Source organism: Prionailurus bengalensis, chromosome E4 (assembly GCF_016509475.1).
Source record: "Prionailurus bengalensis isolate Pbe53 chromosome E4, Fcat_Pben_1.1_paternal_pri, whole genome shotgun sequence".
Taxonomy (NCBI): Eukaryota; Metazoa; Chordata; class Mammalia; order Carnivora; family Felidae; genus Prionailurus; species Prionailurus bengalensis.
The window spans coordinates 1,310,261-1,327,209 of NC_057360.1; the positions used below are offsets into that span (position 1 = coordinate 1,310,261).

The 16,949-nt window shown below is 46.1% G+C and overlaps 1 protein-coding gene across 1 annotated transcript in view; it reads left to right on the forward strand.

The window, feature by feature from the left end:
* Positions 1-16,949, forward strand: part of DNAH14 (dynein axonemal heavy chain 14) — a 327,779-nt gene that overhangs the window by 87,888 nt on the left and 222,942 nt on the right. The window contains exons 16-20 of the mRNA XM_043569070.1: positions 2,576-2,742; positions 3,461-3,805; positions 9,981-10,322; positions 12,831-13,200; positions 14,975-15,162. Coding sequence (XP_043425005.1) covers positions 2,576-2,742; positions 3,461-3,805; positions 9,981-10,322; positions 12,831-13,200; positions 14,975-15,162 — 1,412 coding nt within the window. The remainder of the gene's footprint in view (positions 1-2,575; positions 2,743-3,460; positions 3,806-9,980; positions 10,323-12,830; positions 13,201-14,974; positions 15,163-16,949) is intronic.

Genomic DNA, 16,949 nt, shown 5'->3' on the forward strand with positions numbered 1-16,949 from the left:
CTGGGTTAAGAAAAATAACCCTTAATCTTTAATAGGAGTTTTAAGAAAAATGGGTCATTTGCCTTGATTTTATGGTGATATTTTTTCCTAAGCAGAACATTATTTTTAAAGTATAACATTTGTAGAGCCTTTGGAAAAAGGCTTCAGGGCGTGGTATCGTAGAGACGCTTGCCCATATTATGATCACATATTATGAACAACATTCTCCTACTTGTCTTCTAATTATGATTTCATTTTTATGTTTAAGCTTTCGATTGCTCTAAAATGTATTTGCATACACTGACTTATAACTTTTTCCCAAAGCACTAATGATGTGTCTGTCCCAGTATCATTCGTTGAATAACCCATTCCTCACCCTCTCTGACTTGAAACGGCACTGTGATCATTTATTGTATTTTAGTATTTTATTTTATTTCATTTTTGGACTGTGTCTATAACTCGTGTGCCAGTACTGTGCTGTTTTAATTATGTCACATTTTGCCCCCAGGGATTTCCTAGGTTCAGGGATATTTGTGTTAGTCTGGGGAGTGTAAAGAGAGTATTACTGTTACTTAATTTGTTGCTCAGGTTGGCCTTATTTTCAGAGAACTGCTCTTTCCGAATGGGCCCTGTGCCCTTTTGTGGAGAGCACTGTAGCGTCTTTGGGCACAGGAGGCTCACACCCGTCTTGTGTTTCCTCGGGGACAGCCGCGGGACGGGCTCATTGTGGGAGTGGGGCCGCTTAGAGGCCCATCAGTGAAAAGACCTAGAAAGTAACGTGGAAAGTAACAGTGTAGTTACTGACTTGTTACGCAGGTAGAATAATGTCAGAATGGCTACTCCGCACCTGTTTGAGACGCAAATGTATCAACCAGAGTGTTTGTGGACGGTTTTTTTTCCCCCTCTGTCCTTAGAGTTTTCAGTCAAAACACTGCTCTCCAGAGTCTCCTTTGTTACCCCTCCTCTTGAGTCACTAGTAACACAGCAGGCTACTTTGTCACCATCCGTATTCGTATTCGTGTTGGGTTCTCCCGGCATCCTGCTTGGCGTTTTAAGACCTACTACGTCACTCAGTGCGCCATGCAGTTTGTGGGTTTTGACAATTACGTATCCGCCATCCAGGTTCCATACAAAACCACTCCATCACGCCCAGGTTCCCTGGTGCTGCCCCTTCGTGGTTGGACCCTCCACACCTCTTACCCCTGGCAACCTCCGATCTGTTTCCTGTCTTTATAGTTCTGCCTTTTCCAGAAGGTCATACAAGTGGATGTGTAGGTAGCCTTTTGGGTCTGGCTTTTTTCACTTAGAAAGATGCATTTCAGATTCATCCATCTTGCTGCGGGGGACAGCAGCCTTACTCCTCTTCATTGCTGAGTCGTAGTCTACTGTCTGGATATACCAAAGTTTCTTTCTGCAGTCACATCTGGGTCGTTTCCAGTTTGGGGCAATTATGAATAAAATTGCCGTAAACATTCACATACAGGTTTTTGGACAACGTAAGATTCCTTTTTTCTTGAGTTGATAACCAGGGGTGGGTTTGCTGGGTCATATGGTAGGTGTATGTTTAATTGTATGAGAATTGTAACGTGGTTCTATCATTTTGCATTCCTGCCAACAATGTATAAAGCTCCAGTCACTCTGTATCCTTGTCACCTCTTGGTATTGTCAGATTAAAAAAAAAAAAAAAAAAAGGTAGCCATTCTGGTAGGTTGTAGTGGGTCTCATTGTGTTTGTATTTTGTTTCCCTGTTCATCTCTTCATGAGCTTATATGCATATGCTTGGATACATTTTTTGTGGTCAGATCTTTACATCTTTTGCTTATTTTCATTAGGATGTTTGTTTCCTTATTGTTGAGTTGTGAGAAGTCTTTATATGTATCGTCGATACAAGTCTTTTATGAGATACAAGATTTGCACACATTTTCTCCCAGTCTGTGCCTCATCTTTTCATTCTTTGTCACAGAGTGAACCTTCTGAACTCTGATAAAGTACGGCTCACCACTTTTTTTCTATTATGGGTTATGTTTTGTTACCTACAAACTCTTTGTCTAACTCACAGCCAATACAGATTTTTCCTGTATTTCCTCTTGGAATATTAATAAAGTTGTGCTTTATATTTAGGTATATGGCTTATCTTGAGTTAATTTTTGCATAGTGTGTGAAGTGTAGGTTAAAGTGTTGTGTTTGTTGGTTGGTTGGTTTTTGCCCATGGACACCCGGTTTTTCAGCTTGTCTGTGAACGCACTGGCGGTGAAGCTTTGTCTCCCGTTCATCCCCTCACTGTGCTGGTCTAATGCTCTCCACGTGGCATCACGTAGCATGGTTATTCCAACTATTTCTTAATGACTTTTCTTAGCTTCTATTTAATTATGCCTCGCCCTGACACCACCCGGTACCTGTGAGTGGTTCTGTTGTTTCCATAATATTAAATCCAGACTTTTACACTGTCTTAAATTCCGTTTATCGGTATAGAATACTATATAGCCCTCATAATAAATTAGCCCCAGTCCAGTAGTTTTAGATGTCATGGATAATTTTAAGGTGTTGTTTTCAGTGGGACATCAGAAAATACTAACTTCCGAATTATGTATTTTAGCCAAGATTATTCCTCTTTGCCAAGATCCCCGCCTGTCTGTCTTTACTGAATCGGTTTTAATTGTGAATTTACCTAATAAGACTGAAAGTGGCATTGCCTGTAAGAAGACAACCAGATGGCCAGATTGTCAGGTTCTTTTTGAAATGGATACTACCTACCAAAACAAAGTGAGTTTAAGAACGATTTGTCTTAGGGAATACTGGGCTGATTCTTAGATTAAAGGGATTTATTGAAAAATTTGAGTATCCTAACTTAGGACAATTGAAATGCCATTTCCATCTTCTCCCCCGTCTGTCCCACTCATGTGCTTTCAGCTCAGTTCTTCTCCTTTGTTCTTTTCCAACTTCCCCTCCGAAAATGAGCTTTCTGTTTTACGGTTCCTGCGTGATATTGACTTCCAGTCATTGACCTGCATTGGCCCCTACGTTCCCGTTGCCATCTGGCTGGGTATTTTTGTTCAGATTTACAGGAGAATCTAATTGTCCTCACTTGGGTCAGATGATTCCTCGTCCAATAGCTGTGTCTTGGGGGAGTTCACACGGTACATAGAAGTGCCCTGGTGCAGGGCTGTGCACAGTGTCTATTCTGAAGTGGGATGTCAAGGGAGGGAATGAGGGAATTGGCGTTTCTAGGCCACGGCTCAAGACAACATGCTGACGATAAAGATAAATGGCTTGGTAGGCCTTTTCAGAAACACCACATATTTAAAAGGCTCTCTTAATTTCTTAAAGTCTTATGTCCAACATAGTTCTTTAGTGTAGGTTCCCAACAAAATGAACTCCACAAAAAACTATGGTTTTAAATATTTTAATAGAACTATTAGCCCCTTAGAGCACAAGTTTTTTTACTCTTAAAATTCTGACTTTTTGACATTTTGATTTACAGATTGCCAGTCTCCTGACTATTATTGGTAACTCAATGGGCCTGGTTAGTGCTTACAGCTGCCAGTTTAGAAAATACTGTACCATCGTACAGAGTGCCAAAGTCATGAGTATGAAAATGTCCTCTATGGAAGAATTAACTCCAACACAGTTTAAAACTATACTAGCTAAATTCAGAAAGTATCTGAAACACATTGTCAGCATGGTCATTGAGAAACGCATTGGTATTTTCAATGTTACAAGTCTCGACTATCAGTCAGAATGCTTACCATATGTTGAGAATATCATACGTCTGAGTCACGACCTCCTGCGATCTGTAATTGAAAACAAGAGCACAGATCTATTAGAAGTAAGTATTTTTGGAAATGCCTCTTGCGTGAGAGTCTTTACGATTATTAGGTTATAATTTTAAAAGACGTACTTCGGAAACATACTTGATGAGTGTTATCCTCAGAAATGTGATACGTATTACATTTGTTTGGGTCTTTGATCAGATGTCATTTCCTCAAAGAAACCTCCTCCACCATCTCTAAAATTGCACCCCACGTTTTCCCTTTTTTCCCTGCTGGGAATCGTTGCAAGATTATAAATGTGAAAACGACATGATACCACTTTCATTTCTGCAGGGACCACTCTGGCTGCAGCGTAAAGAATGGATTCAGCTAGGATGAGACGGGAGGAGAGTGGTTTCTGGACTCTAGGGGAGAGGTGATGAGCGCTCAGACAAGGGCAGTAGCAGTGTGGAGTCTGGGGAGCAGAGGGAGTTGAGATCTATTTCAGAGAGAGAATCGACAGGTTTAGTGATTGGCAGAATGTGGGACTAGGAGAAAGTCAGGAATTAATGACACTTGCAGCGTGCTGGTTAGGCAGCGGGGTGGGCCGTGGGGTGCAGGAGAGGGAGCACCGTGCTTGCTTCACGGTGCCGTCCTCAGGTAGAGATGTGCACGTGTGTATGTCCGGCCAGCAGGAGGGAGTCGGTACGGGAGCGCACATTTAACACCCGGCATCCACGTGGTCCTACAGGTCGTCAGAGTGAATGGGAATGCCCCGGTTATGTGTGTGGTGACGATGGAAAAGAGCCTCCAGAACATCAATATTTAGGAGGCTGTTAGAGGAAGGGGAGCCTGCAGGGTGACCGGAGACATGGGGAAGCGAGGGAGTGTCCGCAGAAGGAGGGAGCGTTTAGTAGTTGTTAAATCTGTGAAGAGTGAAGAGGATCGCAAGTGTCCGTTAGACCAGAGGCACTGTGTGGTGTGTACGTTGGGGTTCCCATCATCTTTACAACCACAGCAACCCTGAGACACATAGGAAGTCACTTGTGGCTCACTCGGGACCGAATTCCCCCAACAAGGATCCGAAAGCCCCCAAAAGGCTATTAAACGACGGGTTTCTCCGTCTCGTGCGCAAAGAAGTCTGGGTGCCGGTCGCCCAGGCCGGTCCGATGGCCGCACGTGGCCAGGAGCCAGGCATCTTGGCTCTTTCCGCTCGGCTCCCGTGGTGGGGACTGCTCCACTCACGCTGCGCCCTCACTTAGGCAGAAATTCGGGGAAGCGGCAGCGTGGTGCATGTGACTGCACGTCCCCGTGCCGCCTCTGCCTCCGGCTGCAGAGGGACCTGGCCCAGTGGGTGCATCTCAGGCTCCTCTTCCGTGGCGGCGGAGGGAGGCAGACCAGAGAGGGGCAGCTTGAGCGTCAGGTCTGCCAGTTCACGGCGTCTGCGCACTCGACGCCTTGGCTGTCCGCACCCTTCTTCCCGTGTATCGAGGTTTACGGGGCACAATAAATATTCCCATTCTGGGAATAAATATACCCGGCTGGGTACTGAGCCAACTGAGAAGTAAGACAAGGTAAGGCGAAGGGAGATGAAAATAGTTCCTTTGTTGTTGACTGATAAGGTGGACCTTAGGGAAGATGGCTTCTATTTATTTAAAATTAGCCCTCCCCAAACTGAAGGTCAGAATGAGGGAGAGACTCAGCCCTCTCGGCACCGGCTGCCCTGGAAACTTTGGCCAGCCCCTGGCCTTGTCCATCAGTGAGCAGAGGGGAGCACACGGCCTTTGTGGGGCAGGCTGGCTGGCTGAGAGGAGGTACCTGTGCTGAGCCTGGCACTCCTTGCCCCCACACTCCGCGTCTCGGGAGTCACTCGGCTTCCCTGGGACGTGGGTGCGAAGCAGTGGGACACCAGGGGGCTAGGCGAGCGGGGCTCCCTCCTCGTGGACACCTGACAGGTAGGGGTGACTGTGGGCCCCACGCCACGTCTGGCCCTCCTTATCAAGTGCAACCTGGCCGCTTAGTGTTCTGGTGATCCGTAAATAAAGACCAGGCTGCAGCCCCCCTGGCCCGGTGTAAGATGGTGAAGGGACAGGGTAGCTGTAATTAAAACTTCCCTCCAAAAAAAAAAAAAAGAAAATGGAGAAGTAGCTATCTTTAGTGGTCTGCAGCTAATACCAAATCTTGGTGGACAGAAGGGACAAGAATTTGCTTCTCGGTAGACTAATTTCTGTGCTTAGTCAGTCTGGCAGCCTTCCTCTCAGATCTCGGGGGAAATCTCCGTCTCTTGTCCCCTGCGGGCCCGCTTGTGCCTGTAGGATGACTCTCTGGGTGTATCATTCTGCGTGACCCGCCCCATCCGAGCCAGGCATTGGTGAGGTTGTGCTTGCTGGGCACTGAACAACTACGGCAAGGGCATGAGTTTGGACACCTGGGTGGGCCTTAGGAAGCATCACTGATGACTATTAGGCTTGGACTTTCTTTTTTTTTTTTTAAATGTTTGTTTATTTTTGAGACAGAGACAGAGTGCAAGTGGGGGAGGGGCAGAGAGAGAGAGGGAGACACAGAATCTGAAACAGGCTCCAGGCTCTGAGCCGTCAGCACAGAGCCCGACACGGGGCTCGAACTCATGAACCATGAGATCATGACCTGAGCCAAACTCGGATGCTCAACCGACTGAGCCACCCAGGTGCCCCAGGACTTTCTTCCTTAAATACTTTTTCCCTATCTGCTTCTGGTTAATTGCATACAAGTCCAGGTGTGATTTTTAAGCCTGAGACCTTTTTATATTCAGCTGCTGTCTGTGCTGCACACTATGGTTCTGTGTGTGGCACTGTTTGGAACATGGACTTGGGAGGAAGTTACACCCTTACTAGTCCGCCGGCGAGCTTTCTGCCAGTCCTGTCGTCCCACCTTCGGCGAGGGTGCTCGGTTAAGGCAGGGCTCTAGTCACCTCTCCTGCTAAGGCCACCACTGAAGCCGCCTCTTTCATTGAGAGCTCAGAAGCGGTTAGCTGTCTCAACTTCTACGGCCTTTGACTTCAAGAATCCTCAAGTCGACTCTGTGCAGAAGGCAGAAGATTTTCTTACCAGAGCTGCGGTTCCCTCAGTCTCTGCCCAGCTTCGTGTGGCGTGAGGTCATCTCCCGGGGTTTCACTGAAAGTAACAGAAGAGACAGCACGCGATACCAAGTTTTCCTACTGTTCGCCCGAAGCTGTGGCTTTGGTTAGCGCACGGGATCAGCCCCAAGCAAGAGCAGGCACCATCGTGACCACTATTTTGCCACCGCCGGTAACAAACGCGGCTTCCCAAAAGAAGACAGTCACCAGATTCAAGTGTTCCCAGCGTCGCCGTCCTCAGGGAAGTCAAATCCACAGGGAGGTCCCACCGCGCTCCCGTTTCAACGGCTACAATTGAAAAGACCGACAATAGCACGTGCTGAGGAGGACGTGGAGGGACCAGAGCTTCCAGTCGTTGTTGGTGAGAACGAAGCAGGTGCAGTCACTTCGGAAAACTGGCCCTTTCTTATAAGGGGACGTGTTCACCGACCACTGGACCCGGCAGTCCCACGGCACCTCGTTTACCGAACAGGAATAAAAACAAGTCCACACAAAGACTTTGACTCAAATACTCGCAGAAGCCTCGCCCACAAGTACCACACCACAGCCTGTAGTGAATCCAGATTCCCCGCAAGACGTGAGCAGAGAAAAGGCGGCACGTTCGTGCGTGGGCGTAGCGTTCACTGGGGAAAAGGAGCTTAACTCCCCCTACGTGCGATTTGGATGAATCTCAAAAATACGTTGACCGAAAGAAGCCAGACACAAAGGAGTGCCTGCTGGACAGCTCCGTGTGTATGTCACGTGACAAGTCCGAGTTTACCCGTGGTCACAGCAACCAGAGGTGGCTGTGTAAGGCCACGGGTAGGAGAAGATTGGGATGGGGCCCGAGGGGTCTCAGGGCAGTGAAAGCTTTCTATGTTTTGATTATGGAGGTAACTACACAGGTGCATAACTGTGTTAAAACTCACCCTAACGTTCAGTTAGCATCTTTTATATGTAAATTTTGCTTCACCTGATTTTTTAAAAAAAATCTTGGCCTTTCCATTTCCTATGTGGAAGACCTTAGTTATATCCTTATTCTCACCCTACCTCAGTTTCTTTATCTGTAAGTTGGGGATAATATTAGCCACTCACCTGGAGAGGTTGTAGAAGTGAAATCAGGTACCAATCATAAAGCTCTCAAACGCTTCCAGAACACAACCCTAAGACACACGTGAGCCTCCACAAACCGCATCTCTGCGGCTGGAAGAATCAGGGTTTTTTGTTCCAGAAAACTCTCTGAGTTGTAATTGGTTTAGGAACCTGTTCTGAAAGTTCTCTCTGTTCATCCTCTCTCTGGCTTCTGCATGCTCCCTGGTGTGTTTTTATTTATTATTTATTTCCTGAGGCTTCGGGTAGCTTCCCTTGATGTGGTTAAGGCAGTTCCCCTATCTGGATGAGAGTTGCTAATCTGACACGAGTAATTTTTATCAGAAATGAATTTTATCAAATGCTTATTCTGCATCTATTGACATAATCATGCAGGGTTTTTTCTTTAAGCCTTTAATGTGGTTGTTACATTAATTGACTTTCTTAGGTCGCTCTTGCCTCCAGACTGCCTTAGCGGCCAGCATGCACGTGCACATACACGAACTTTATATTTTTTTAAATTTTTTTAATGTTTATTTACTTTTGAAGGAGAAGGAGACCGAGCGCGAGTGGGGTAGGGGCAGAGAGAGAGGGAGACAGAGAATCTGAAGCAGGCTCCAGGCTGCAGCCCAACGTAGGGCTTGAACTCACAAACCGTGAGATCATGGCCTGAGCTGAAGTTGGACACTCAACTGACTGAGCCACCCAGGCTCCCCTACAGGCATTGTTTTTAGGACTTTTGCATCTATTCCCGTAAGTGAAATTTGTCTGTGACTTTCTTTTACCATCCTTATCGGTCTTTGATATCCGTGTCCTACTAGTGATATAAAAGAAGTTAAGGTATATTTCACCTTTTCCTGCCCTCTCTTGCGCAAAATTGGAATTATCTGTTTTCTTTGTGATACAAATCTGCATTTTAAAATGTTTCTTTTCTCTGGCCTTTAAATGGGATTTGTGGGTAAAGTCAAGATAGTTGTGTTTACTCGGTCTTTTGTTTTGAACATTTTCAATCAAATGTGGAAGTTTTATCCTCAAAACTATAGATGAAGACTCCAAGTTTATTAAGGTAAAGCTACTTGCTCAGGGTCACACAGTTAGGAAGTGCTGGAGCTGGGGTTCAGACACAAGCCTCTCTGTAAAGCCTGTTCATGTGAACCGCTGGTGGGTTAACAACAGCGGTGACCTCTGAGTGATGGCGTAATAGGGATTTTCTCTTTTAAAAGCTTTTTTGTATTGCGTGTTTTGTACGAACATCTATTTGACGATCAAAGAGAATATAGTGCTTGAAAAATTAGACACATACAGTCAATTAATTCAAGCCTGTGAAATTGAAAATGGAAATGACATTGCTTCCAAAATCACGCATGAGTATTCATTAAGAGCCTGGAAATAGGAGATAAAAATAAAAATTGTAATGTGAGTATAGAAATGCAATTATTTTGAAAATTTCACGGAATGATATAAATACACTTAGGAGAAGTATTGATGTTATGCATATAATTATAATGAATACTTATAACGGATAAAAATAGGATATGGAATCATGTTTGGGTGAATCATAGCTCTGTAACTCACTACACCTTTGCCTGTAGTGAGGTCAAAATTGAATCCCTCTGAGCCTCCTTTCCTCCTGCATAAACTGGAGAAGACAACACCGAATGAACCAACACGCGATCAGAGCAAAGCGGGATCACGTATATATAGAGCTGGAATGTACACGCTCCAAACGTGGTAGCAATTCCGCGTTATCCACGTGGTGGCCACACCCTTCCCATCGTTGTTGCGTTCATTTCTTAGGGACAGAATTATTCACAATATTACTTCCTTTATATCTTAGCGTTTATTTTATATGCAGGTACCTTCACGTTCCCTCTATTAACAATAGAAAGGATTTGAGCGTGTTCATGCTCCAGTGTTTAAACACTATCTAGAATAATGTCTGGATGATGTCTTCGTTTTCCTTTGAAGTTATAATTCTGTAAGGTAGTGACAGATGCTAAAAGAGTAATCCGTCTTCTAAAACCGTGAACAATCCTTCTGTAATGACAATTGATGTGTTAATGATCCAGGTTGTGGAGACCTCACTGAGGAGGATGGAGTGCGATCCCACTGAAATTGAAGAATTTGTGGAACATTTTGCTTTTTTGGAGGGGATTTCCTCAAAATTGTCTGTGTTAGAGAAAGAACACTCCGTCGTTGCTCAGCTGCATTCTGTTGTAAGGTATTACCAGGTCCAGATTTCAGGAGAGCAAATTGCCATCTATAAAATTCTTCTTGTCAAGTTTGGGCAGCTAAAAACCTCCATGAAGTTAAGGGAGATGAATAAAGACGCCGCTATTGCTAAATTCAGAGACAATCTGGAAGCTCACATCACGGGTCTGCGAGTTGACGTCAGCAACTTGAAGGCCAAGGTCAGTGTGTGTTTTTCATCAGAAATCAGCTGGTTCTTAGTTTCCCGTAGGCCTAATAAGCATAGCGGCACTTGCTGCCTGCAGAATCTTAGGTAAATAATTTAACCCAAGTATTCCTCACCTAGACTCCGCAGACAGCACGTTGGTGACTTGTGAACCTCAATGGGAGGAAAAATTGCATGTCTGTTTTCACGAACCTGTAACTGACATTTACTGTACTGACATTTACTGACCGAAGAACTGACATTCTTCGGTGATGAACGCACGCAGACCACGAACAACAGCACAGTGGTGACTTTTTCTGTAGGATTCATCGTTCTGCCACAGGAGGCCCCTGGCCCAAAGGGCTAGACCCGGGAAGTCTCTCTGGGCCTTATTCCAGGCCGGCGGTAACGAGCGCTACAACTTGAGTCACTTCAGAGGAGCAAAGCGTGCGATAAACACCCTCCCCGAGTGTCAGAGATGCTGTGTGCTGCGTGCTTTACGCCTGTACCTGCCTGCAAATAACAGAGAGATTTAAGGAGGTCTAGTAACTTGCTGAAGGTCACACAGCAAGTCAGAGCCAGGCTCCAGAGACCGTGCTTGTGTGCACCCCTCTGCCCTCAGCACCACCCCAAGTTGTGAGTCCCATACTGACTGTGCCTCGGGCACAGTGTCATTCAGTGAGATTATGCCTGTTCCGTTTCTCCACCGACACGGGCGATCTGTACTGTTTCACGCAGACGCAGGAAGGTGCTTGGTGCACACATCCCACCTGCGGTCTTTCAGATATGACTGAGGGGCTCTTGGGGGCTCAGGTGGGCGACTGACTTTAACTTTGGCTCAGGTCCTGATCTGCGGGCTCGTGAGTTGGAGCCCCGCATCGGGCTCTGGGCTGACAGTGTGGAGCCCGCTTGCGATTCTCTCTCTCCTTCTCTGTCCCTTCCCCTGTGCACTTATTGTAAATAAACAGTACTCGAAAGTTACAGGCCCTTACACAAGTGTCCGGTTTACACAATTCGCATTTGTTGAAGTGTGCAAGGTGGGACACCCGACCGAGACCGGGGCCTGTGTTGCAGGTCGTGTGCACCAGTGAGCAGAGCTGAGCTGAGCAGGTACCGACCTGTCTCCACCAGACACACGGGGTGGGGCCTCCTTACCGCCTCTGACTTGAACTGTAACGTTTCACACGATTTACGTACCTGAGGGCTGAGGTCCCTCTGTGAAGATCTCAATTGGAAAAGGCAGCAGACGGGGCTGCGGAAACTGACCGCCTGTGGGCCAGGAAGACCCTTTCTCCAGCTGCCTCTCCCGGGGGTTCCTCATTGACAAACACAGATGAATGTTCACAAATGGAAAAGTATGGGAGACGCCTAAGGAAAACTTTATTATATACGCATGACACGGGCATCCCTCTTACAGAGTACATATTAAGCTCTATCCATTATCACCAATACCGTTTAGTAGTTTTATACAGCATATTACGTTACGATTGTTCTCAACGTTTACTGGGTGACCACACTGCATATAACACAACGTCACACGCAATTCCATTCTACATTTTCTGTACAAGGGTCCATGAGGTGTTCAGAAATAAGTGGATGAAACTGTCCTTCATCTTGAGAAGCTGATAATTTAATAAGTAATAAATCAGGGAAGGCCTTTACTTCTATCTTTGTTTGGAGGTCAGTGTTGCAAATGCCCACAATTTCATGTGCGGTAGTCAAACCCAAATACAAGGCAGCGTGTGACAAGCGCCCTGAAAATAGTACAAAGTTACAGAGTTACGGGGTGCCTGGCCTTCTCAGTTGGGTCGTGAGTTCAGGCCCTGCATTGGGTGTAGAGATTACTTAAAAAAATAATAAAATCTTTTTAAATTTTGTGTAATGTGTATTTTTGAGAGAGAGTGGAAAGGGATAGAGAGAGAGGGGGACACAGAATCCGAAGCAGGCTCTAAGCTCTGAGCTGTCAGCGCAGAGCCCAATGAGGGGCTCAAACTCACGAACTGTGAGATCATGACCTGAGCCGAAGTTGGATCCCCAACTGACTGAGCCACCCGGGTGCCCCTAAAAAAATAACATCTTAAAACAAAAAATTGTACAAAGTTAAACAGAATCAGAAAAAGGAAATGACTTCAGGAGTCAGCCATACCCTGAAACTGCCACTTACCATTTGACGATGGGACAATTATTGATAACTAGAACTTCCCTGAAAAATTGTGAAAAATATTAACTCCTCTCAGGACTGTTGTCCGGATTTAGTAAGTAAGGTAATGTGTTACTTAAAGTTCCACAGTGCCCCAGAGAGGGAAGTGCCCCAGAGAGGGAAGGAACACGACAAATTATTGCTACGATGGTAATAATAATTAAAAGTCCTCCTGATAGACACAAACAATTATAAATTAAGGACAGTCCTTGGAGATGATGATTGTTTATTAAAGCTTAGGTCACATGCTAACCTGCTGTCAGTAAAACATGTTGGGGTCCTGAACGTTATGATCTCTTAGAATGTCTTCCTGCCGTGTTTCAGATCAGAACTCCTGTTCTGCTCTGTGCCGAGACTGGTGTGGCCAGTGCCATGGAGATGATGCAGACACTCACGGAGGAAGCCGCGGGTCTGGCTCACAAAGCTAGAACCTACTCCAGCTTCCAGCACTGCTTTGACGACGCCGAGTCCCACATGCACTCCCTGAACATGGAGGACGTCGCGCAGATCGTCCGTGCGGAGATCGCCGACATCGAGTATGACCTGACCTTGAGGAAGACACTGTGGGCTGCACAGGAGGAATGGAGAACGCTCCTTAGGGAGTGGAGGAACAGACCTCTCCACAGTGTCGACACAGAATCCATGCAGAGAAACGTTTCAAGATGGATGCATGTGATCTCCGTGCTAGAGAAAGGTAACGGCATCTATTTCAAGCTTTCCCACCTAGAATTACGCACACCGCATGGCCGCTGGGTCAGGAAGATCACTGTTCTTGACCTTAACTGCTTTGCCTGTTCCCAAGGCCTGGCCATTAGTGGCTGGAGAGGCAGCACAGGAGCGTAGGGGTCAGAATCGTTTCCTGAAGACGAGAAAGATTAAAATTTGGTGGGAAAAATTTGTTTTGAGTAATAACAATTTTGTGTATTCTTTAGAAGCCATTTCCCTAGGCCAGACCGCAGACGCTTCACCACGATCGCGGCTTTGATGACAGAGGCCCACCCATACGCGGAGGGTTCACCCAGATGCTCACTGTTTTCGCCCATAGCTTCCCTTGGCCAGTGGGAGAAATAGCTAAAAAGTCCCTTTGAGAGGTTTCCCTTCTGCGAATCCTCAAATTTGAAATCTCGCCGACACTGATGTTCCTGTTCCAGCGATTCTGTGAGACCTGTCCTCTCCGCAAGGCGAGTGTCTCACCCCCCTGGCAAGGGAGCACCTTCGCTCTTGATGCTCCTCCCTTACCCTCAGGACGCTGCAGACTGCAGCCTCCTCGCCAGAAAAATACTTGACCTTGCTCGGGTTTGAATTCTACGAGAAATAATAACAATATCACGAAACATTTAGAAAAGAGGAAAGCCGGGGACACGTCATCCGTAGTGTCACTCTGGGACGTGACGCTCATTCTGCGAGTCCTCTCCCGGCGCCTTGTCCCGTCTCTGCCCCAGCGAACGGTGTGTGAAGTAGCAAATAGACACTGCTTCTCTTGTCCACGGTTTCCCAGAAAAATCTTGCTCTTTTCCAAAATGTAGCCTTAGAGAAGCCAAAGCTATTCTCTTTTCCTTTAGGTCTCTAGAAACATTTTATCATTCAGCATGGCTTTATGAAAGAAGCCCCATCTGGACAGATTGGATATTCAAGCATATAGGTGTAGTTTTTGGGTTTTCTGAGTCCCCGTCTTTGGCTAGGCCTCTGTCTCCTGTCTTTTTCTTTTAGGAGGTTTGAACCTTCAGCGGCAGAGGTTTTGAGTCCCATCTGGCAAGGTTTTCCAGGGCCAGAGGACAGACTGGCCCTGGTCTGTGGCAGAACTTTGACCTACATGCCTATGTTGCAGTGTTAAATATGTTCATATGTTTCATAAAAAACGCTAGTGAGGGACCCCCGCCCTTTGATGGTCCTCCTTACTGAGCAGAATGTAAAAGCCCCAAACCTGTAACAGTCTTTTGAATGTGTATATGTGTACTAGTCTGTATATCTAGTCAGTAAAAATCTGGGAAACTTTGTGGTAGCTGGCCAGCCCTGGCGTCAGATTTGCCAAGAAAACTTGGCTTTGCTGGTCTCGGGTTTTAATCATCAGTTCTGATAACTGTTCCTCTTTGTTTTTTCTTTTAATTTTTTTTTTTAATGTTTATTCATTCTTGAGAGAGACAGAGCATGACTGGGGGAGGGGCAGAGAGAGAGGGAGACACGGAATCCGAAGCAGGCTCCAGGCTCCGAGCTGTCAGGGCAGAGCCCGACGCGGGCCTCGAACTCACGAACCGTGGGATCATGACCTGAGCCGAAGTTGATGCTTAACCGACTGAGCCACCCAGGCCGCCCCTGTTGTCTTCGTTTTAATCCACAGTTGATTCCTCTGGGAGGGTGATGTTAATAAAACTCACTATTTTAGTACAGCCTAATAACTGCAAAACTAGAATTGTTAAATAACAAACTTGTTTTCTGGTTTAAAAAGTATGATTGGTTGTTATTTGCAGGTTTACCTAAAAACGACCTGGTGACCCATCTTAAGCAATCAGTGACAGAATTTAAACAAGGGCTGCCTACTATCATAGCTCTGGGAAACCCCTGTCTGAAGCCAAGGCACTGGGATGCTCTCCAGATTATCGGAAAGTCAGTTTCTCTTGATAAGAACTGCACAGTAGAGAATCTTCTAGCTCTCAAGGTAAACAAAAATTATTTGAAAACAAAAATAGGTTGAAATACCAGAGAGGCCAATTTTTTAAGCAAGTGAGTAAATCTGCAAGGAATAGGAATTAGAAAAGGGAGGCGTTGGTCGACCGTCCGTGCAAATGGGAGTAAGGCTGGCAGGGGACAGGTGGTCAGAAACTACGTGTAGCTGCAGGGACGGGGTACGCCATTCCGTGGCACCGTGATCCCGGTGATTTGAGAGCAGCGGCAGTGGTTTGCCTGTGTGACGGATGAGATTAGTGTTTTATTTTGTAGCGGGGCTACTTCTCACAGAGAGCACACCTTCTAGGAACAGAAACATCAAGCTGCTGTATTCCGTTTCACGTCAAATGAAGAGCATGTTGGGATGGCTGTGCCGGTAACTTGATACGATACTTAAAATACACAATTAGGAGCGATGTGCTTTGCCATCTAGGTTTTGTTATAAAAATAGAATCCGTGATTTATATGGTTACAACTTTTTCTGTTTTCATAACTAGTTTACAGTAAGCTTCATTTTTATTTCAGGCTTCGTGATTAACAGCCTCTGTTGTCATTTAAAATAGAATTTCATAATTTTCTACTAAATGGTCTGTTGAAATGAGGAAATGGGGGGGGGGATAGTTTAAGGAATTTAAAAAGAAGAAGTTTAAAAGACACCTTTAGGTGATCTTTAAAATTAGATTACTGCATCTGTCTTGCCCTGACCTTGGTTTTCCCCCTGAACTCACATATCCGCTTCCCTATTTAGTAGGTGCACTTACGGGTCTCAGAGACTTCCCAGGTAGCGTTCTCCGTCTCCCAGACCCCACTCTTCCTTCCCTTCCCCGTCTCAGCACATGGCGCCTCCATTGTTTTCCAGTGGCTTAGGCTGAAAGTGATGAACTAACCTTTCAGTCTTCTTTTGCTCTCTCTATCCTCATCCCGTCTAAATCTCTTACCCTCTCCTGGGTCATCACCAGGCCTCCTAACTGATCTGTGTGCCAGCGGTGAATTCAGCAAAATGTCTAGATAATTTAAGAACATATATGTCAACGCCATCGGCTAGGTGTATCCAAAACAGCATTCCAGAAACATAGCACAACTGCAATGACATTTTCCTTTACAAAGTCTTGGGCTATGGGAGTCAGTATCCCTGGGCAAGTCGCGTAAAGGGTGACATTTGGCAGTCTAGCAGCAAGCACTAAAAGTGAGGGCAGACGGGCCTCGAGGGGATCAGCTGGTGGGCTGGTGGCTCCAGAACCTGAAAGGGTTCCAGCGCGCTATCCCTGTATTTCTAATGTGAATAGGTAGTTTAAAAAGGGATTCTCATGCAGTTTTCGAAGGATCCAAATTAAGACAGTTAATGCAACATCTGAACGAAAGTGAACAAGGTCTTCAGCCTCTGCAACGCTGTCGGCGGGAGTCAGAGGAATCCTCTCTTCCCGAGGTTGATCATTGCAGTGGTCAGAGGGGAGAGCAGGCCATCAGCTGCTCATCTTAACCGAACTCCAAGAGTTCCTGGAAGATTTGGATCATCCTGTTTCTGTTCACCAACTTACATAGTAGAGCGTGGGTACCTAGATGGACAGGATTGGGCCCAGGGACCCAGCCTTCATTTCCTACAGGATGCGTATCACGTGGTTGACCCAGAGACGGACGGCGGTCATGCTGCAAGACTGCTCAGGACAGCCCGTGACAGGAGCCCACTTGTGGTCCTACCAGGTGGATAAATGATGACATTATATGACAGCAGTTTCTGTCCAACATGTTATGTAGTCTCTGGAAAAACCTGTGACGTGT